Source organism: Rissa tridactyla, chromosome 3, assembly GCF_028500815.1.
Source record: "Rissa tridactyla isolate bRisTri1 chromosome 3, bRisTri1.patW.cur.20221130, whole genome shotgun sequence".
NCBI classification, from domain to species: Eukaryota; Metazoa; Chordata; class Aves; order Charadriiformes; family Laridae; genus Rissa; species Rissa tridactyla.
In genome coordinates, this window is record NC_071468.1 from 5,399,533 (window position 1) to 5,422,549 (window position 23,017).

General features: G+C 41.5%; 1 protein-coding gene across 1 annotated transcript in view; it reads left to right on the forward strand.

The window, feature by feature from the left end:
• SPTLC3 (serine palmitoyltransferase long chain base subunit 3) overlaps positions 1–23,017 on the forward strand; it is an 83,566-nt gene that overhangs the window by 35,374 nt on the left and 25,175 nt on the right. Inside the window, exons 5-7 of the mRNA XM_054196101.1 lie at positions 9,248–9,372; positions 11,560–11,653; positions 21,638–21,743. Coding sequence (XP_054052076.1) covers positions 9,248–9,372; positions 11,560–11,653; positions 21,638–21,743 — 325 coding nt within the window. The remainder of the gene's footprint in view (positions 1–9,247; positions 9,373–11,559; positions 11,654–21,637; positions 21,744–23,017) is intronic.

A 23,017-nucleotide genomic window follows, 5' to 3' on the forward strand; every position in this document is an offset into this window, starting at 1 on the left:
AGGCCACAAAGATGCGCAGAGGGCTGGAACACCTCTCCTATGAAGACAGGCTGCGAAAGCTGCAGTTGTTCAGCCTGGAGTAGAGAAGACTCCAGGGAGAGCCTCTAGCCCCTTGCAGTACCTAAAGGGGGGACCTACAGGAAAGCTGGGGAGGGACACTCTATCAGGGAGTGTAGTGACAGGACAAGGGGTAATGGCTTGAAACTGGAAGAGGGGAGATTTAGATTAGATATTAGGAAGAAATTCTTTATTGTGAGGGTGGTGAGCCCCTGGCCCAGGTTGCCCAGAGAAGCTGTGGCTGCCCCATCCCTGGAGGGGTTCAAGGCCAGGCTGGACGGGGCTTGGAGCAACCTGGTCTAGTGGGAGGTGTCCCTGCCCAGGGCAGGGGCTTGGAACTAGATGATATTTAAGGTCCCTTCAACCCTAACTGTTCTATGATTCTATGAACATATTTATACTTTCAAGCTAATTGAAAGTACTGTTCTGCTTATGTGCATTTAAGTGTCTGGCATGTTTGGGGTTCTCCCAAGATCTCTCTCAAAGCAGTGAGAGGTGTCTCTCTTTGAGAAGGATCATTCCACTGCTTTGAGAAGATTTCAGAGAGGGGAAAACAAAGAAGAAACAAATAAACTTAATGCGAGTGAAGTCTGAAAGAATACATGATGGTAAAACTGTCCTTTGTGGTCTTCTGCCTAAACTCCTCCTCTTATAACTGCACAGACTGTGGAGTGGGTATAAAGTGCTGACATATCAGAAAGTTGTTGCAGGTAGTTTGCTCTCAGAACAGGTTAATATGGATGTTTTAACATGGTGGCTTATATCTTTACAAAACTGTCTTTTATTAAGGAAACTTAGTGAAGCTAAACCTTGCTAAATATAAAGCAGTCATTCTACGTTCCCAGAAAAGTAATTTAAGACTGTGTGTAAACGTAGTTCAGAAAGACAGCGAGAACTGTGGAGTCCTGCTCAGGCTTTCTCTAAAATAATAATGCGCATGCCTCTTGAACAGGCATTTCTGTTTAAGCACAAAAGCATATGAAACTGATAAAAACAGTATCTGGTCTTCCTTCATTTGTCCTCCATAAAAAGATTTTAAGGCTTTTAACTCCATTTTTAATTCCATGCTCTTTTTAAATTATAATAATAATAAATCACTTTCTTAGCATAACAGTGTCATTTAAGACACATTCCTGAGGCTTTTGTGGGACTTTCATTCTGAAAGAAAAATATTTTCCTTTTTTTAAGATCAAGCGAACTCTTCTCCCTTAGGAGCAAGATCTTGAGGTTATAGGTGGTAGTTCCATGAGAGCATTAGCTTATTGTTCAGTGGTCAGAAAGCAAATCAAATACTAGAAATTATTAGGAAGGGAACAGAAAGCCAGCCGTAGAACCTCAGTATCCTACTGCATAAAGCTGCGGTTTGCTGTCATCTTCAGTACTCTGTGCAGTTCTGGTCAAAAACGTTTAGCAGAACTGGCAAGTGTCAGAGAAGGGCAACAAGGATCATCAAAGGCCTCAAGCAGCTTCTGGGTGGAGAACTGTTGAGCTAGCTGTCTTCAGGTGTCAGAAATGCCTTGACATCTGGCTCAGAAAGAGCCTAAAGGCTCTATAGAAATCTTCAAAATTATGTGTGGCGTGGAAGAGTGGTCAGGGTTGGCTCTTCATTGTCTCTTCCACTATGAGATCTACAGGGCATTGTATGAAGTTGGTAGAAGGTTTCCATCTAAATACAGGAGGCGGCTCTTCCCAAGGAACAAATTGTAAAGCAGGCTGCAGATGCTGAAACTTTACACTCCCTTGCATTCTAGAGGATGCTGGCTACATACAGAGGAGAGATCATTGATAGTTACCAGAACTAGTATGTGATTCAGGATGTCCTTATGTTGAAGTTAGTTAGAAGCTGGGATACTACTATGTATATGTTTGTCCTGCTTTCATTCTTCCCCAGACATCCACACAAAATCACTGTCAGATGAAGGATTATGGGCAAAAGGGACTTTTTGGGTGGTGCGGTGCATCTAATACTATTTTTTTTTAGCATTATTTTATGTAATTGGTTGTTTAGTATTAGTTTATATTATTACTTATATGCACGTGGCCATTGCTGTACAGTCATCAAGACTGGACCTGTGGACTAGCAAATTATCGTACAAATTTGACTTCAATCAGGAACATACACATTCTTGTATTTTTCTGAAGTTGGGCAGTATTTGAATAGAGGCAGCATATAAGGAACCAACGAAGCAGTAACCTGGCTGTTTTCAGTGTTTCTGAGGACACTAAAATTAAGAAGACATTAAGGGAAGACACTTAAACGAGAACTGTAAGAGAGAGTTGCACATATGCTTGTGAATGTGTTCTAAGAGCAGTAGCTTTGGTGAATGCATGAAAGTGGTTGTTTGCAGATGGTAGGCAGAAGGCAAAAAATGCTGATATCATGATCTGCTTAGAGGTGGAAGACTTTTCACTTCTGGGTGGTACATGGGGTAGAAGTAGTTCCTGAAGGATCTTGGCAGCAAGAATTTAAGCATAAGTGAGATCCTTCAGAAAATTTCAGAGGAGCTGGAGATGTAGAACGAGGACCCTCTTGGTCAGAGGGACAGGCCGGGAGGAACGATAGGACCATTCATCTAGAATGGCAGGAGCATTCCGAGCGCATCTGAGAATGGCAAGGTTGAACCTACTGAAGCCAGAGCAAAAGATGCTGCGTTAACTGTGTGAGGTGTCAAGGGAGAATACAGAGAGATCTGCGCCTACCATATCTGACAAAACTGACCATGGGTGTCCTTTAAATTAAAATGGCTTTTGGCAGCAGCACTCCTTCCTGCAGGTGCAGAAAAAGTCAATTTTTTTCTTTCTTTGGCTAGTTCATTATAAGTCAAGAAACTAATCAGGACATGAAAAAGCAGGAAGTTTTGTTTTCCAGGAATAAACGTTGAGTCTGAGGCAATAGGTCTTAAATGTTGAAGGATTTAAGTAACTGGAAACCAGCTATTCAAGTAATTACATTAGGGTATTTCTACCCCCCAAAAAAATCTCTGTACTGTGTTTTATTTATGTTTTATTTTAATCTTCATCTCAAAAGTGTTCTTTTTTAACTTAATAAAAATGCTAACAAATATGAATCTAACGAAATTTGAAATAGCGTGTGTTCCCTCTAGATAGCGAAAAGAATGACAACTTGTATGTGAAGCCTTTTTTCCCCATGCAAAGCAATGTATTTTAATGGCTAGGGTTGGAGTTGGCTACTGTTGGAGGCATCCCGTCATTCTTAGGTTTATAGCCAGCCTTTTCTAAGCAATGTAACTTCAAATTATTAAGGCAGAAATATACAAATAGTTATTTAACACTGTTTCCTGCTTGCTGATTGCAGATGATAATAAAAGCAGTGGTGTTACACTTTTTTTAAGATAAGGCCGATTATCATGCCCCGAACGCTCCCAGGTTTAGCTCCAGGGCAGTGTCACATGAGCAGCTAGAAGTTCCAATGCTCTGTTTATCTAACTCACCATTTTTCCTTATGGAGATGATATACATGAGTAACAGGAGCAAATGTATCATTAGTTGCTACTTAAGCAGCCAGGCAGGATTCCTGCCTTTTTGAAATCCTTCTCCTGTGATTATGCCTTGGACCAAAAGGCAAGATGGAGCCTGCACACAGCTCTTGCAGGGTGATTCATTCTGGAGGGCACGGTTAGGAGGTTATCTTTTAACGCCTGGCTTGCACTCAGTTGGAGGGCTTTTTGTTTGTTTGAGGGTTGTTTGTTTGTTTTTTTTTTTACATTTGATTGTGATCTGATTTCTAAAAAGCAGACCTGAAAACCTCTGCCAACATTTAAACTACAAAAGTAGTTCCATCCACTTCCTTCTGTTAGGTTTTAAGGCCTAATATGAATTTCTAGCAGCATTTCAAGAAAGTAAAAAATAGTTATTTGGCCGTTCTTTCTTTTATACCACTTCGTAGCTTTGATTAGGGCCTGGGATTGTTTTAAACTCAGTACTGTGCAAACACAGAAATAAATGGTCCATTTTTCAGTTAGGAGAAAGAGATAAGGAACTAAAGTTCCCATAATTTACAGTTTCCAAGTAGGAGCTTAAGGAGAAATACAGCCACATAAATGAGAATTAGTGTATGTGTATATATCATAACCTTGGCTACTTTCTGATAGGGTATGTTATAAATTAGCAAACAGGTCATGAGAGGAATTTTCCTTCTTTGTCATCTCCTACTGACATCGTTTTCCTTTCTGTGCCCAGCCTCTCATAACTAACTGATCCAACTTATGATCAAAGGTTCAAGTTTGTTCCTGGTATTTCATAATTGCAAAAGTATGCTTTGCAAAGCATGATTAAGCTCCGGACAGTCCGTCTTCTGGCAGGTGGAACCGAAGGCGTCAGGAGTAACTAAAGGTTGTGTGACCTGTTTAAAACCTAAAATATCTCCAATATATAATGTTATCTATGTACACGCAAATATTTGGACACTTAAGATACTGCTGTCCAGGCTTTGGCATGAAGAGGCTGGACTTCAACTGTAAATTTTAGCCTTGTGTTTTTGTAAAGGAAAAAGGCAAACAAAACTGGAAGATCTAAATTAAACTGGAAGTTTTGTTAAAATGAATCTACTCTTTTCTGAGCATCAGTGAATTATGCAGGTACGTTGGTATATCTGTGACACCTGCAGCACCTTTGTGGTATGAAAGCCCTATCAGCTGGTAGCAACATTAAGAAAGCCTGAGCATTTCTTTTCTTTCAAATGCTTCCTCAAAACCTACTTCTTTTGAGGCTCTTTTATGCACATGCAGTGTTAAATGAGGCAACTACGTAACATTACTCTGTGCTTCTCCTCCTCTCTCTTGCCAATACGTATCATTCTACAATTTTAGGCTTTGCTCTCGTAGTGGGCTCTGTAGGACAGCGATACCATCTGCGTCATCCACTCTAGCGGAATGTGTGAATAAACAGGAATCTTTCCACATCTTCTGCTTCTTCATCCTTCTAGTAATAACTCATCCAGTCTTGCTTTTGTAAATGCGTGCATGTGTTTCAGTAATATTTTTTTCATCTCTGACAAATATCTTAGAGTGAGTTTATGACCTTAAGTTTCAAATGTGGCAGGGAAGTTTAGGTGTTTTGTTCTCTTCCCTGCCCTCCTAAGGATACATTTGATAAACTGTCATTTTCATAGAGTAATGGTTCTTATTCACCTTGGTGTGTCACATCAGTGATCCATAGGATTCCCAGTTGCTGTTCATACGTGGAAGTGGCTTTTATGGAAATCTGTTCTTTTTCTTTCAAGGACTCGTTGCTTATATCAGTTTAATCCTCCAGCTTTTGTTTAACTTGAAGCAAGCGGGTATTTTCCTGTCGTCTTTGGGTCTCAGAATTCCAAATAAAAAATTCAATCAAAGGATACCGTTGCCAGTGTTGGCAGAGTAACCAGTACACGTCATTAGCACAAAAGAACCTGCAAGACTGTATTGACAGACTAACCGGTGGCATAAACCACTTCGTCCAAGCTGAAAGCGTCAAAGCTAAATAACGAACTGCGTGGATCACGGGGTGTGCATTTTCAAGCTTTATCTGTCTAGTAGACTGCCAGTGACTTTCAACCCAAGTGCAGTGATCAGCCTGTGAAAGTACAATATACTTAATGTTCCCTGTCCCCAGAGTGCAGTGGCTTCTTGATAGGAGAAACTGAGTCAACGGATTTTGAAAAGGAGGGGATTTGCTTTGAAAAGTGTGGGAATCTGTGGAGGTGGCTAACATTGTGAAAGTCCACTTTTTATAAGATCTTCAGCTTCACTTTCCATAACACCTGTATAAGCCTGAAGCACAGTAACGCTTGTTGGACTCTATTGCATACAACTGTTCAACAGCAAGGAATAACTTTTCAAAGAAAGTATTCCATTTTGTCTCTTAAAGATGCAGGTAGCGTTCTCTCTTCCTTTTTGTCTTAAATCTTTCCCAGTAAGATGACATACATTCTTTAGCTCTATCCTCATTTCTCAGGTGAAACTAAGCTGTAGTCAGCACAAAAATCAGAGCAGGTAGAGTATGGGGAGAAATTCTAATGTCTATGCATAGGACAAGTATAGAAGGTATCTATGTAGACAGTGTATTAATAAAAACGTATCTAGTATATCACTTTTGATTCACCAGATCATGATGCTGGTCTGAATCCAGCACAATGCAAGACATTTTAAAGGCCATGATGACCTGACTTGACACTGCTAAGGTTGACTTAATGAAGACCCAGTGTAATTACTGCCTTCCTTGCATAGCTTGAGATGTAGGAGCTTGTGCCAGTGGAAGTTCCTTTAGATCAAATTTGCATCTGCCTGGTAGTGCTGTTTGTGCCGGTTGGGGTGCTTGCTATGACCAGCTGGGAATGCTAGTGGACAAGCCTTACGCCACCAAAGCGTATCTGACCCCTCCAGTGGAGAGAAGTGATGTAATTGCTGCAGTTTATATGTGTCCAAGGACTGACACGTATGGGAGAAATCATCTGATATGATTAAATAATTGCATAATTTATTAAATAAATACCCCTCTTACTTTAAACCTGGGAAAGTGCAAGCTGATATGCCGTATCAGCTCTACTCGATGTATATTGTTGTCACAGACCTCCCACTATGTGTATTGTATTGTTTCTGCAACACCTCACCTACCACCTACAATATTGCCATTATAATTAAAGTCATTCAAAACTAGGGTTCGTTTTGCAAATCCTTGTCACTCAGGTTTTGGTTTTGCAAACCGAACGCCCGTTCATTCCAATTTATATTGCAGCATTTGCAGACAATAGTGATATACAATATCATCTGCATTCACTCTTAAGATTAGTAAATAATAAGTAGGAATCGGTCACTTTCAGAATGTCATATTCTTCACCATCACAAAATCAATAAAAACAGGTCAAAAGCGTGCTGTTCTTTTCTGGTTCATCTAATAGATGCTTGAACAGAATAATCTGTAGTGGGTCAGGCTTTTCTTGTTTGTAAAAACAGAAAACATAGGATGCAACCCCAAAAAGCAATTTTAACTCCACCTCAGTAGTGTCAGATTTACCCCTGGAAGAGTCAGGGACAATTTTCTCGTGCCTTCAAATGCCTGCCTTGCAAAGCAGACGCTGCTTGTTTCTCGTGCTCTCACAAACCTCCTTCTAATTCAAGCTGTGACCATAGTGTGGCTGGCTTCAAGCTTCCATTTCAGACTTCATCTTCTTTGTGTGCCGATAGCCCTCAAGTGACAAGATAACATCCGCAGGGAACACTAGGGCAGCTGACCATGCTGGAACCCTCAGTTGTCAATGAGTGCTGTAACCAAGCTGAGGACTAACTGGGCTCAAAATGCAAAAAATTATAGAAATACATCCTGAGATCTACTGGGCTTACAGGTTAAGACATAGATTCTCCCGCGCTTCTTCAGTGAGCAGCTCAACTCTCAAACGCTATGCGGTTTTGTATTTCACGGAGCTTGGCTGCTAAGCGGTGGCTGCGTGCAGAGCCAGCACATATCCTTGTGTATCTCGGGATCTACAGATGCAAAGCGTAGCATTTTGCTAAGTTTGCTGCTAAATCCTCAAAGGGCTTCGTGCAGAGCCAGCTCAGATCTACTGGAGGTTCTGCAGAGCCAAATTTTCTGCTTCGTGTTACTTAACTTAGCACAGAGCTAGAGACAACGCAGCCCAATGTACACCGGGTGTGATAAAACAAGCGGAGACACTCTTGAAGCTCTGCTGGAGTCGGCTCAGCAGAACCCAGGCAGGCTCTGTGCAAAATCACGGCACCACTGTTCTTTACTGTCCGTGTAATCCATTTTTTTTCCAGAAGCCACACAATCCTTGTTCCTTACCTCCCTGGCTATTGGAGACTTACCTGCCTGCATGATATTTTTCACGTTCTGTTGCCATTCTTACTTTGAATATTTAACAAGAAAAAACAATGAAAACACTACCTCACTGTAACCAGCTGAGTTAGTGCTGCTGCTGAAACTGTACTGCTGCCATTTTTATTTGTTGGGGTTTTTTTAACGAGCTTTCCTCCATGTCGAAGGTAAGATCATCTTCCTGATTCATCATTCTTGTCGAGACTGTCTAGCCAAGCTTCTGCTTTCCTCCATTCATCTGCCCTTTGTCCATCACAGTGAACAGAGATTTCTTGTTCCCATCAATTGTCATTCACTTTGCCTTTATTATTGTAACATCAACTTGTGCAGCGCGAGGTGAGATATTCATTTCCCTATTTTTTTTTCTTCTGCTCGCTGCTTACAGCCTTATTAATAGGGGAAATGCTCTGTTGGAATCCACAGGCCACTCTCTTTTCTTCCCCACAGATCATCCTGTAAGAGTTCCTTCTGCCTTGGTACCTGCAATGCACAGCCAGGCAACCAAAGACTAGAGAGCTGGCAAGTTGAGATAATTCATTACTGTTTGAAGTTACTTGTTATCTCAATCTCTTAACACCACTCTTTCATCTGTTGCCTTTTGTATTTTGTCATCCTCCATTGTGAGTTGGGCGGGAAAGATACTGCTTTTGTTGGACAGTTGGAGTGCCTTATTTGTTTGGAGACTCCAGGCACTAATATTGGATAAGTAACATGCAATAAAAAAAGGCTCTCTAGTGTTGCCTTATCATTGGTGTTTGACTTTTGAGAGCGAGGAAAGAGGAGAGTTATAATCAATTATGGAGAGTGGTATAGCTTTTACCTTCCAAAGCGGAAAAAGATGGAGGACGCTTTTGTTTGTCTATCCATATAAAATCATAATTGAGGATTTTGTACACATGCAAAAGAAAAAATGAAAGAATTTTGTTGTCTTCAGTTTTTGCTTTCACATCCAGAGAGAATTAAAGAAGGCCTAAGATGTTTGTCCCGCATTTCCTATAAAAGGAGGTATTTTTGTCCCCATTGTAGGGGGAAGAAAAAGGCACAAAATTGCTCTTCAAAATAAAGTATGTCAAAAGATGTTATTGTGGAAAGAGGAAAGTTTTTTCCCAAAGTAACTGCTTTGCTACCTTAACAGCAACAGTATTTGTTAGTATTAGGTGCAGCTGGTTTACATCCTTGCTTTTTCTTGCGTTATCCCACATGCATGAGATACACATAGAAAACCTTCATTAGAAGTTAACGTCATATAGCTTAATGAACACACTTCTAACTTGCTCTTTTGTATGTTTCATGTCCTTAGAATTAATAACTTTCACAGTTTAACAAGATTTAAGATTCCCTGTGCTTATTTCTCCAGGCACCCTAGACAAACACGTAGAACTGGAGAAACTTGTGGCCACGTTCCTTGGTGTGGAAGATGCTATGGTGTTTGGCATGGGCTTTGCAACTAACTCAATGAATATTCCAGCCCTTGTTGGGAAGGTGAGTACTTCCTTAAGGAATACCTAGAACCTAGAATTGTTTATTAATTGTTTTAACAACTATTGCAGTATTAAGTGGAAAGGCTTGATTGAGGAACAAAGCTTGGTAGCAGGAATGCATGAGTCATAAGGCTGATGACCCTGTGACCTTAAATGTGCTCCCTCATCATTTTTTCTAACTCGTGAGTGTTGCTATCACACATGCCTAACATCTATTTAAGGATAAGCGATAGGATATGGTTATTTAGCTTCTCTTAACGAGGTTACTTCTCCCTAAAAAGTAAGCAAATGTTGCATCTCATTACTCGGGTGTTGTGGGATGAAGTATTTGGGCTACTTGCAGAGATATTGCCCAGCTGCCTGCGGTGAAAGATGATGATTAGGATATTTTTTACAAGGCTTTCAGAAAAGAGAAAACACAGTGTTACGCATTCATGATGAAGAGATTTCCAGCCAGCCCTGCAAAGAAAGCTGGCAGCAAATGCAAGTTTGAAGTTGTGACCATATGACAAAAGTTGGGTTCTTATTTGGTGTTGAAGAGACTTCATCTCCAATTTGGGGTACCTAGCACAACAGCATGAAAATCCATCATCCTGTCAATCCCGACTCCTGACGTAACAAGCAGATACACTGTGCTGTTAGCTGAGAAAGTGGGTAGCTCCTCTTTCGTTCATGCAAGTGGGAAACAGCATGAAGTGTGTCACATGAGTGTGAAACGGTATTTCCCTCTCGGTGGAGATGGAGTTAACTCACTGTGTGCTGTATGATCGAGATTTCTTCTGAAGCACCGGCGTAGAGGTGAAGTCACTTCTTCCCTCACTATTGAAGATGAATCCACCTTTTGCAAGAGATTTCTAAAGTACATGTATACAAGGGCTGGGCAGGGAGAATTACTTCAGCTGCCCAGAACATGAACTTCAATCTGCAAGAGTACTGGAGAAGTTGTCCAGCAATTTCAAAGGGAACAGATACAGAGAATTAATAAAGGTAAACGGATGAAATTGCAGACGTACATAACAGCATGAGATTCTTGTCCCTTGCTTAGCTATAAAAGAATTTTCCCTCACTTAGGTGGCCTCAGGGGGAGACTCAGGCCTCTGTCAGAGGTGGGATATTTAGATATAAGTGGCACGAATAAAGATATTACTATATATATTATATAGAATATAACTGTAACAATTTAATATATATTAATATTAAATAGTATTGTAATATATTATGTATATTACAGATATTAGGTACTTGCCCTATGTTGGGGAGATTTATTCCTAAATTTTCCTCTATAGTTAATCCTAGCAGCTGCGTTTTCTTGTCAAGATGCGTATACTCTTACTGTCAGTTCTGCATAACAGTCTTTAGGCAGATTTGTCTGAGTTATCTCTCAACCTAGGCATAATCTGTGTTTCTAAAATAAGTATTTACTTACTATTGTATTGCCCTTTGGGTAACGAAACCACAGAATAAGATAAGATGTGTAGTAGAAAGCTAAAGAGCTAAATTAGGGTTCCGGCTTGAATTTCAACTGTGAATCCCGACTCCTGTTAATATAACGTACAAAGTTATTTGTCCTGCATTTCTATTTTAGTTTCTAAAAAGAAAATGAGTTTTCAACTGAGTTAACGAAAAATATGCTACAGGTGAGCTGTATATGCATTTACCAGAGAAAGTCTCTGCCTGGTGCCCAGGCTCCACTCACATCTTAGTGGAAGTGGGATTTATCAGGCATCGATCTGTCTTGATCTCATTTCTGCAGCCTAAAGTGGTGATGTCAGTCCAGCCTCCTTACTCCTCCTTACCTGACTGTCATGCAATCCTTATATATGAGGTGGTGACTGCATTTTCCTTGCAACGTAAACTAGACTGTAGACAGGTGACAGAGGAAGCGACGTGATTTCACTATAAAGCAATCAATCTCTACTATGGTTATTCACCGCTTTCCACTTACGGGAAATATTTTGCCCCTTTGCACCACCTGGGAACGCCTGAGAATCTGACCCCACAGTTTATGCCTGCCTTTGCAGTGCGTCCTGGCACCTTCAGAAAAGTGACAGAAAATCCAGTCCATGTTTAATACTTACAGCTTAATTGGTGCAATGCTGTATCATAGACACGCGTGTTTGCTGACACACAGCAGCAGGTTAACGGCCTCCCGGTTCATGCAGATGCTTATTGTGCTCCTTCTCCACAGGGCTGCCTCATTTTAAGTGATGAGTTGAACCACACTTCTCTCGTTCTTGGTGCGAGGCTTTCAGGTGCTACTATTAGAATCTTCAAGCATAATAGTGAGTATTGAAGTTGGAAATATTGAGAAACAGAGTTGTTCACACCTCAAAGGCAAAAATTCTTCCTTTCGACGCTTCCTTTGCTTTCCGTTCCCAGATAATACCTTTGTCCAGACAGAAGGATTAACTGTTCAATATTATGAGTGATTTCTGATGGGGAGAAATTAATAGCGTAATACTCTTAATTGCAATTGTGCATGATTTGGGTCATCAGGTTGGACCTTAATTTCAAAATTCAGAGTCTTAATCTCGTTGCTCTCTTTTTGACATGTTGAACGACTGTGTGCTGTCATAAAGGTTTCATTGTTACTGTCACTATAGCCAAAACAGTAAAAACATACTTACAAAAACATACTCCATATTTCCTGCCTCTGTTTCTAGCAGGTTTGGTGCAACCAGTGTTATATTAATGTGGCATTACTTTGAAACGGTTACTCTGAATTCCTAGGGTATACCAAAGATGCAGATGGTTATATTACAAACATCATCACAAATATTCTTTGAACTATAATTTTAGTATAGAAATCACACATTAACTTTGCAATCATATAATTATCTTCTAAAATACTCCTGCTTTTAAACTTTTACTTAGTTAATGCTGCTGTGGTTATTGTCAGAGACGTTGTGACTGACTTTGATGACAAGAGCTTGTTCTTTCCCCTTATTCCCCATTGTAACTGCCCGTTCCGCCCCCATTGCTGCCACCAGGCAGTGATTGCAACAGAGGTTAAGAAGCTAGAGACGTGGTGAGGAATGAGAAAAGAGGCCTTATCACCTCTGGTAATAGCTAATGCAGTCCCTTCTCTTTATTAAGTGTTGTGTTCAGCCCTGAGGTGAGCAAAAATGAATTATGTATATGCTGTAAAGGGCCTAAGGATCTGTTGGAATGAAGAGCGCGCTATAATTATTATATAAAGTGTTGTTATAATTAATATATATTCATAATTTGGGCAAGAAGCAATTTCTGAAGATCGTTCAAGAATTAAAGATCATGTGAAGCCGAATGTTTTTACAGAAGTAATTATTCATAGATTAGCCTGTAGCATACCCCAACTTGAAGTCACTTCCACAAATCTGGATCTGCTAGGCATGGCTGCCATACCAGTCTTTTCTCAACTCTTCCTTAGTTTGTTCCATTCCTTATCCCATTCAAACTTAGGTTTGCATCACATCTTGCAGGATGACCTCTCACTATCCAAATCCAAATGTTCTCAGCCTCTCCACCCATCTATTCTGCGTGCAGCCCAGCTGGTTTGTGTCGCTTCCCACAGAATTTCAAAGAACATTCCAGTTTGAGGAGTGTATTACTCTCAACTGCTAGGGAAGCAGTGAGTGAAGACATCACTTGGAGCTGTCATTCTCGCTTTAAGGAATTTGGTCTCTAACTATCCCCCAATATTTCATTCTGCTCCCGAGAACCTGCTACCTAACCAGCCTCTGCTTGTGCTTATGATAAATTAAAGATGATGTTCTTTTGAATAACGTGTGAACCTAAAAATAATAGCGACCTGTACAAAAGGCACTAATCCAGCACTGGAAAATACAGACACTCCCTTTAAGGGTCTTGGCAAATATCGGTGGAAGCCCATCCGGGTTTCTTTAGAAAAATTCATTGCTTTGTAGATCAGAGATCTGATTTGCCAAAGTCAGTCAGTCTTGTATGCCAGTTCTGAAACATCACCTTAACTTATTTTCAAAATGAAACTGTGGAAACGTATGCAAATACTGTTTGGAATTTGAGCGTCAGCTTTTGTCATCACTGTTTCGTAAGCCTTGAGTCGTAAGCTTAGTTGCATTTAGAGAGCAGCTCATGTGAAGAAGCTTCACATATTTGTGCTGTCTCTCTCGGCCCAGTGTGAGTCTTTCAGTACGTTAGTTCCATGGTTGGAAAGTTCTTTTGCATATTTCCTTAATCATACCCATGAATTACACATTACCAACAGCTTTTAAAATTACATGTGCAGAAATGTATGTATGTGCCGTTTGGCATGTATGGAGAAAATAAGATGTGCATTGGGGGAGAATAGCAATGGAATGCGTGATCCAGCAGGACTGCCTTTGTAGGATGCACAGTGTCACCCAAAATGAAGTAAACGGCCTCGTTCTATGTGGATCTGTTGGGAAGTTGTGTAATATGAGTCAGTACAGCAAATTAATTAAGGACACACATTACCAAAACCTCCAGCTTCTCTTGGGAGGGTTCTTTTCAGTTAGGCAGGTGCTTGTTTCGTTAGATCAGAGCTGTGTTGCTTATGCTCCCAGCTTATCCTTCTTGCTAGTGTGTGGATATAGAGCATACATACAGGCATGCACACACATGCCCAAATTGTCAGACTATGTTAGTGCTGTCATTGTCATGCCTAGGAACCGGGGAATTAAGCCATTATCCATGTCATGGGGCTTGATGCAAAAGGAAGGTTCCTTATGATGTATTGGCCCTGTGGACGAATAGAAAATTTTGCCCCGGGAGTTACCACTTGAAGATCTTTAATAAGCATTAATTTCAGCATCAGGTAGTAATGTGTTTTGTCTTACTTTTTAAAATCCTCCTCTGTGTTCTAGTCAAAAAAGGCAGTACCATCTACCTCTCCTTTCTAAGGACAGGGGATTGATGTATGTCATGTTATGTAAGGAAATCCACGATCCTTTGAAGAACTTGGTCCTGGGCACCAACCAGAGGATGTTGCTGTGTCAAAGGCTTGGCTAGGGCCTTGAATGAGCAGTTGGGACAATTCTCCAGCAAGGTGCAGAATCAAAGAATAAATCTGAGTCCTATCCCAAAGAGGATTAGGGCTTAATGTGCATTTCATTCTTCCTTGTATGTACGGAGCCAAATGGTGTGCTGGCAGGGGTTGGCTCATCTCCTTTGGAGCTGTGCCCGGTTACAAACACACATACTGTTTGAACCCGGTATGGCTCTACACTAAAGACAATAAAAGAGCTGCCAGGCGGTACCACCACCAGTGCCCGAGACATGCTTTGCGTGCAGGACAATCAGAAATAAATTCCAATCAGGCGGCAGATTTTGAAGTTACCTTTTTGCTATTAGAATGCAGCTTGAGAAGGGAGACTTTTTTTCCGTGCTCCTTCTTGCTTACATCAGCCTCTTTTGAAATGCTGCGTAATACCCTTGATAAAACTGCATATAACATATTTACTTTGGCTCTGACTTCCTTGGTTGCACATGTGTAGAAGAGGCACTGGGAGAAGGGTGAGGTGTGAATGTTTGTTGCAGTTATTATAAATGGTTATCAAAACGAAGAGGAATAATTATGTAACGATGTAGTGAAGCAATGGGACGTTTTCTGAACCAGCTACTTCCTGAATATTATACAAAAAACCTGCACAGCTGTGTGCTTGTAACCTCCCTTCCTAACAAGCTTGGCATTGTAAATCTCTTTCCCCTCCCTGTTTTTTTTCCCCCCTGTTATGGAGAAACTATTTTTAAAAGCAAAATTATAGGGAACTTTCTTCAATGATAATATTTCATAGAACAGAGAGTAAAACTTGCCATTTTAAACTTGCTACTGAAGCACGTTCATCTTTCAAAGGCGATGCTGTAGCTAACACTGTAAAAATGTGTTATTTTATTTCAAAGCATATAATCTGTAAAACTGGATTTATTTGTCATTACACGAAAGTAAATAATTCTGGTTACTTCATTAGTAACCCAAGAAGTAATCTCTACCTATCATCTGAATTATGCATAATGTAATTCTTATTCTTTCAAAAGTTCATGAAATTCTATTTCAGTAAGTGGGTAGCTGTGCTGGGCGTTTCACTTTTCACAAAATAATCTGAATGGTTTTTCTGGAGCAGATGAGATCGTTACACCTCTGTTCTTCTCCTAAGCAGAATAAAAGGCATCGGGATGTTTCTCCTTTTTGACAAAACCATTGCACAGGTGTATCAGAAGGTTTTCAAGCCTTAAGGTGAATAGTGGAACAAAAATGTCCTGTGGACCTATAAGTCCATTTTTATTTGGACATGGGAATGTGCCCTGCCACTGAACAGTCACTTCCTTGTAAACAGACAGGAATTTACAGGCTTGGGCTGAGAGAAACAGACGGGCACGCACCATGTGAGAGAAATTTAGGAGAATACTCCATTTCGGCCCTATAACTAAAAACTACTGAACCAGGGCATTCCTTTCCTGTGAGCTCTCATTAGCGCTGTTGCTAGTCTTCACCCTGCCCAGGTCACACCAGTATACCACAGGGTATTTGGCCTTTAAGGGACTTTTTCTGTTCCAGAGACTTGTGAATTTCTGGGGATGCTAGTAGCAAAGCTCAGCTCCCTGGAGCTCCTGCTCTGAGGACTGGGTGTAGGGGAATTTTTAAATTACTTTTTCTTTTCTTTTTTTTTTCTTTTTTTTTTTTTCCTCATTTTAGGACCTGACCAGTCCTAAATTCATGTAGTAGTGTTTTTAGTGGGCTAAAATCATTCTGACGTGCCCATAAAGCATCTGCCTTTTGTCTCCCCTGCTGTGGTGTGGGCACCATTCGAGTTACCATTTCCCAGGCGGTGGATTTGTTTAGGAAGCGAGAAAAGAACTGTGTTTTTACGCTGGAAATGCAGCCAGCAGCATGGCCCAACAACTAGGATGCAGTGGGAAGAAGGTAGGAGGCTAAAATACCTCCCCACCTCTGTGGCGGTAGTGGCCTGACCTTGGCTAGTTTTGTGCCAGAAAGTGTCTGTTATCACCCTTACCAGGCCTGGGTTCCAGGGAGCCTCTCCCACCCTCCCCAGGTCACCAGCATGGAGGTCCTTCAGCTATATGGGGGCTACGCTCTTGGATGTTTTTATTTCCTGGCCCGGGAAGAGACTGACTTATCACCCGCTCTTTTTTATTTCTAAGGCGATCTTTTATTAATATCCCATATTTTACAGCACATTTTCAGAACCTCTGACCTTTATCTTGGTTAAATATTAGCTGAAATCCCTTGACCCTTCCAATAAAACTTGAGAAGCAAAACGAAATAGCTAACCATTAATCAGCTTGTGATTTTTGTCAAGGGTTTTCTGTCACACCAATTCTGGGTCTTAGACTGGTACCAGGTGCGGCAGGTTTGGGTCTTGTACTGGTATCAGGGGAGTCTATCTTTGTTTATTCAGTGGACAGATGAGTGTGTTACCGACTAACTACATCCACGTGAATTCTGTTCATATCAGCCTATATAAGAAGGTGTTGTACAAGGCTTAGGACTTGTTTATTCTTTCTAGTTCTACCACATTTTTCCCGTATAGTATCAAGCGACTCAACAGCAGTCATATTTTTAGGTGTAGATTTGCAATTGCATGAGCAGTCTGTGGGAATGTCGTGAATGCGCAAGGAAATCGGGCCAAGTGGAAGAAAAATTTCCGGTTCTCTTCATTCACTTCAACGTGCAATCAGAACAAGCGATACGATGAGGAGGGCAGGCAATTGCAAGGCAGAACCAAGCACCTTGTTTAGATGAAAATCTGGCCTCTCATCTCGTACTTGAACCCACATCTGAAATGGGGATCACGGTAGTACACTCCTAGCTCCTCCTTACGCACCTTTTCGGAGCGTTGTGAAAGTAGTAAGGGGGTTTGTGGGTTCTCACAAATCAGGTGAGCGATGACAGAAGTGTGTCATGCAGGTGTGAGCTGTTCAGGTTTCCATACGAAATGTAGTTTCCTGCTTGGACGACGGTTGTGAATTTATGTTAATCCAACTCTGGCATTTCTCAGTCTGCTCAGACAAATTAATGCTTTGGAGTTCAGATTTGTGTGCCACGAGGACACCTTAAAGAGAAAACAGCTACCCGGAGGAGTTGTAGTTAACACTGAAAGAACTTTTAGGCAGCGGAAGGCCCTCACTTTTCAGTGCAAATAGATTCTCTAGCAAAAAAAAAAAAAAAAAAAAAAGAAGAGGAAAGAAGAGAGAAGAAAAAAGAAGAGGAAAACTATTATTACATGCCTTTAAGCAAGCGAGCAAATAAAATAAGGGGAAACCAAAGAGGTAAATGAACAGGTAAAAATTAATGAAAACTCTCTTTGGTTGCAAAAACCAAAGAGTTTGCAGTGGTTTAGCACAAGATGGTTCCTTTATTTATTTGTTTTTTCCAAAGGTGAGTGGCCTGTGAATTTAAGAAGGGAGGGCAGTTTTATAGCTATTACAGAGCAGGATGAAAGGCACATTACCCACTAAAGTTTTGTCCTCCTTGAAGCCTCTGGCCACTATCAGAGACGAGATCATTGCACCAGATAGGTGGACCGCAGACTAATCCAGTTTGGCGTGTATTTCCCTGTGACACATACAGACGCTGCCACAGAGAGGAGACTGGTATATCCTGCTCCTAGCATGCTGTGTCTGCAGTTGCCCTCTCTGATTTGAGAAAGCCATGTCTGACTTGCCAAGTGCGGATAGGAAGCTTTCCTGGGTGAGCGTTCCTTACTTTCACGGGGATTTATATTAATTGAGGGGCAGGGAGGGGATTCTCAGACTGTTCCTGTGGCTGTAGTAATCACCACTCCCACCACCCCATTCCAAACGAAGATATTCAAAGCTGTCATCTCAGGGAAAGGACTTTAAAGATACTTTTGGTGGACTTTTCAAAGACTAGGGTTTCACTAGAATGAAAACCACTTTCTACAGTCCTACGGTTACTATTTAGATCGACAAAACCCTTGCAGTGGCTTCCCTTTGTTGCTTTAGGGATTTGCAAGGAGGGACAGCATTGGAGCTAGCCGCAGAGTCACCCACAAGAGGACAGTGACCAGGAAAGGTACTGGCGGGGGGAGAGCAAGAGAGGACAAGGCAAATGCTGCAGCAGGGGAGAGGTGGTTGCATGGGAGGCTGAGAAGGGACAGGTAGCCCCAGACTCTGTGTGAACTTGCGTGAGAGTGCAAAGTAGGAGAAACTGAAAACGAGAGTGGCAAACACGAGGCGAAGGAAAGAAGGATGTAAGGGTAGTAGTAGCCTGTATATTTTAATTAAAAAAGGATTCAGCTGACATCACACAGGAGATTTCCAGCCCACGCGGAGGAACGGTGATGACATCCCCAGCATTGCAATGTAAGGATGAGGGGTGGAGACGCCGTGTCTCCCTGCAAGGAGGTACTGAGTGTGCCTGGGAGAGGGCAGGGGCCCCTCCAGGAGCCTGGAGTCCCACCTGCACTGGAGGCAGCATGACACACAGCTGCCTGCCCAGGTCCGGGCTCGCTTCAACCTACTGGCAGTTTGTGTTGTTAGTATTTCTGTTGAAGTAACTCTGAAGGAGCCCAAACAGGGATTATGCAAGTCTATATTTAATTCTGAAAAACCCAAGAGATCCACTGTTCCCGCTTAGGAAACTTTATCCTCCATACCTAGACAATGTACCGTAGGGAGAAGGCGGAAATTGAGACAAGGATAGATTTGATTGTGCTTTGACTAATTAATCTAGTGAAATGCTTAACACCACCTCCTGGGCTGGTGACCGGTTGTTAGCCATTACCACTAAAAAGCCTGGGCTGGTGACGGTCAAACGAGGAAGGACAGTTATTTTCCCCATAACTGGTTATTCAAGATGGACTTGTGCAACTCATCATCTCAATGTCCCAGTGTTTCACAGCCTAACTATATTTAATGGGCAAATAATTTGGTATCCAGAAGTCACCTGGGGTTGCACTGTTGTTTTTCCTGGCATTCAGTATATCCCACTTTCTGCACGGTCCAAGCACAAGCACGTAGACAACACCGCATCTTCACTTTGAATAACAGAGGCGGCCTTTAGGGGGGCAAGATTAAAGGTAACATTTTCTCTTCCTCCCAATTTCCCCCTTCCAAATGAGGCACTACGTGCACAGAGTAAAAAGGTCAGTAACATTTATTTGCACCTAAACAAATTATGTGTTAATTGTTACAGACCTAAGAAAGGGTCACACATACATGTTTTTCAGAAGGAGACATCAAAATGAAAGTGAGATAGCCCTGATCCTGCAAACGAACATGTCCTCAGCCTGTACTTCAGCCAGACTATGTCAGTGTGAAGTCAGACAAGCTCATCCCTCAGAGAGGTTCTTCCCTAGCTGCCTTCTCATGTTCCACACTGGACAGAGGAGCTATTCGCATCCATGTATTTTTCAAACAGCTCTATTAAACAGAGTTGTATATATTTAACTTCTCCCTATCCTCTGCTTTTTCCTCTTTCAGTGTTAAAACAACTGGAATCTTCAAGCCATGCTTTTAGCTCGGAGGACTGGGCAAACTGACTTTCCTGAAGTCTAGAAGCAATCTGGACTGACATGTAGACAAAATATAGAATTGAAAGACCCTGTGTGATTCAGAGGAGGGTTTCAAAGGTCCCAAAAGGATTTAGGTGACAATGACATCCATAGACAAATAATGCAGTGTTAGGAAAGAGGGCACCCAAATTTTACTTTGAGTGACTAAGTGAGCTTTCTGTCACCCTGGGCAGTCCATTAGTTCTCAGAACTCAGAAGGATTTCTGAATCCTCAAAAGACAAGAGAAGGCGAGCAGCTCTCTTCTATGAAATATGCGCATGCTGCAAATGCTCAGCTGGGTTATAAATTCCCCTCTTAAAGCACTAAGGAACTTTTTTTTCCTTGATTGCCATCTAGTGGAAACCGTGCTGTCTGCCTTGCGTTATTCATAACAACATTTCTCTCTCCGAGCTCATTGAGCCGTGCAGATAATTGTACTATCAAAATGAGGGGCAACGTATTGTGCGTGTTTTGTGCTTTGTAAATTATAGCAAGGTCTTGCCTAGGTCAAGAGATTACACGGTAATGTGCAGAGGGGCACAGGTGTTTCTGGGAAATTTGTCTTTCGCCACCATTAGTAAACGGTACTAGCAAGAGGTGGGGTATCAGGATGGAAGGTTCAGGGCATAACCTGGCCATGTCTCAGGTCATAGGTTATTCATGATGGACAGTTGCTGTGCAAAGGGCACAGTTCCAGTCAGGTGGAAACCAAATTATATGTCAATATTAATACATCTGTGGTGCATTTTCTTCACTTGGGACAATGGTATTTTACAGATTAGCCTTGGTCTATTTTAGAAGGTTATAATGACTGCATTAAAATGTACGGCTGAAACAGTGGGGCTATATCATGGAAAAATGCCGTTGATTTTCTCAACCCACAATTTGAGCTGATCTGCGGTGTTCCTTGGGGTAGTACGTGTCTCTGTAAGATGTTCTTTGAAAACATTTTGAAATGTCAATCCAGATTCCTGAAAAGTACAAGAATAATTCATTTTGGAGAGTGTTTGTTCATGTGAAGACACCAGAATTTTGTTCAGATTTCAACTCTGCATTGAGAGTCGCATTTGGTCTGATCCTTATTCCTGGGATGTTTCTAACATTGTTCTGGGCCTCCTTATATTGAAGTCTCGCCAGCGCTAAGCCTTTTGGCACCAAATTAGCGGATCCACGCCGCATGTGTGTGCATCCACTTGTCTCTCCCTCTCTCATCGGCAATCTTTCAGTCGCTTTCCTTCTTGAGAAGGACAAGATTTCTCTTGCTGCCATGCTGGTGTGCTTCACATAGCCAGATCCAAACCTTTGCTGAAGCAACGCATGTTCCTGAGCCCGTGGTGGTGTTGGAAAGCAACCAAAATGTCATTATTCGGAAGCCTTGAGACATTATGAATATCAGCAACCCATACAGAGAATTGCTGGCAATTAGCCTCAGTACTTAGGCGAAGTGGTTGCCCTTTGCCTTTAAATAAAAACATATGCCAAGAATTTCTAGAAGTTTCCCAGATAAGGTGCATAACTGGAAGCTTTTTGTAACTCTCCGTGTCACGAGATTGCAGGCAGGCAAACTAAATCAGTCATTGGGTCTTGCCTACTAATAAAGGAAGTTTATCTTCAGGACACATGTTTTTAATGTTGTCTTTTTCCGTATAGGAGAAAATAGTGCCCAGTAGAAAATCAAAAGTTCTTTAGAAAAATCTTTGTTAATGTTTTTCCTAAGTCCTTTTTCTTTTTTTTTTTTTTTTTAAATAAAGATATTCAGAGCCTTGAGAAGCTGCTGAGGGATGCAATAATATATGGGCAGCCTCGAAGCCGCAGAGCATGGAGAAAAATTATCATCCTCGTGGAGGGCATTTACAGGTATGTTTGTGTTTGAGAAACACGAGTACTCTTTATCATTTCTGAGGACAGAATGATATATTGAGTGAAGCGAACATTGAATCTAGGTATCTAAGAGAAATCTTAATGAGAGTGGAGGGTACAACAACATTCTGTGATCTTGTAAACATGTTGATTTCCATTACATCGGTCTGAGCCCTGGTGTAACTTGCTCCAGTTAGATCCTGTGCGTTGTTCTGAATGTTGATTTAGCAATTATCGCAGTGAAGTGGGGGATGTACAGTGAGAGCAAGACAGATCATCAGCTGGTGCATGTTGTCAGAGATGTGATAAAATTCATGGAGCTATAGCGGGTGAGGAGTTTTGCGAAGTGAGTAAGCTGAGTTTTCTGAAGTTGTTTGTTATGACGGGCAGATCAAAAGACAACTACACAGAACTAATTAAGTTCTGCATGCCCCGTTCTTACCCAGCTATTGGAATCTAAAAACTCAAGCTAAACATAGGCCAAGTGATATCATCACCTTTCCAGTAATTAGTGATGGATCTAATGGACTCTCACTTTAACAGGAAAAACAATTAAAAGACTGGCTTTCAAAGAATTATATAATGGTATTTCATGTAGCCCCAGTCCTTGGAGGAATTTGAATGAGATAAGCGCCTTTGAGAATCCATCAGATAATATCAGCATCAATATTACCATGTAATTATAGAGCATCCTAGTCAGATAGCTCTGGTTCAGTAGTGTGGTGCGTTTTACACCCAACCAGAAAGACAAACCGTCGCTTGAGCTGAGCAGCAAAGCAGAGGCACAAGGCAGGCTCACCATCTTGGGCTTCATCCTGGCAACCGCTCAAGTCGGGAGAAGGTTGATGGGGAGGCAGCCATGGGGCTGGTGGACAGCAAGGACCTAGAGGAAGAGGAGGGAAGGGTTGAAGAAGCAGGGATCTGGACAGTAAGAGGGTTTACAGGGATCTAGGCAAGGCTACTGTGGGGATGGCAAGAGAGGGGAGCAGTAGGAGAAGGATAATTTTGGGAGTAGTGACACCCACACCAGAGAGAAGGGAACCAAAACCACTGATTCACAGGACGTGACATGGTTTATGAAAGCAACATTAAACTTTATACGTAGGGATCATATCATGTGTTGCTGAAATACAGACAGTCTGGATGGACAGTCGTTTATGCTATTTTATTGAGAAATGGTGGCACAGTTGAGCTGATTAGCTTTTTTCATGAGGAATCTTTTACGATCTCATGTCATCACAACTTCATAGTTGTCAGTGCTTTCTTTTTAT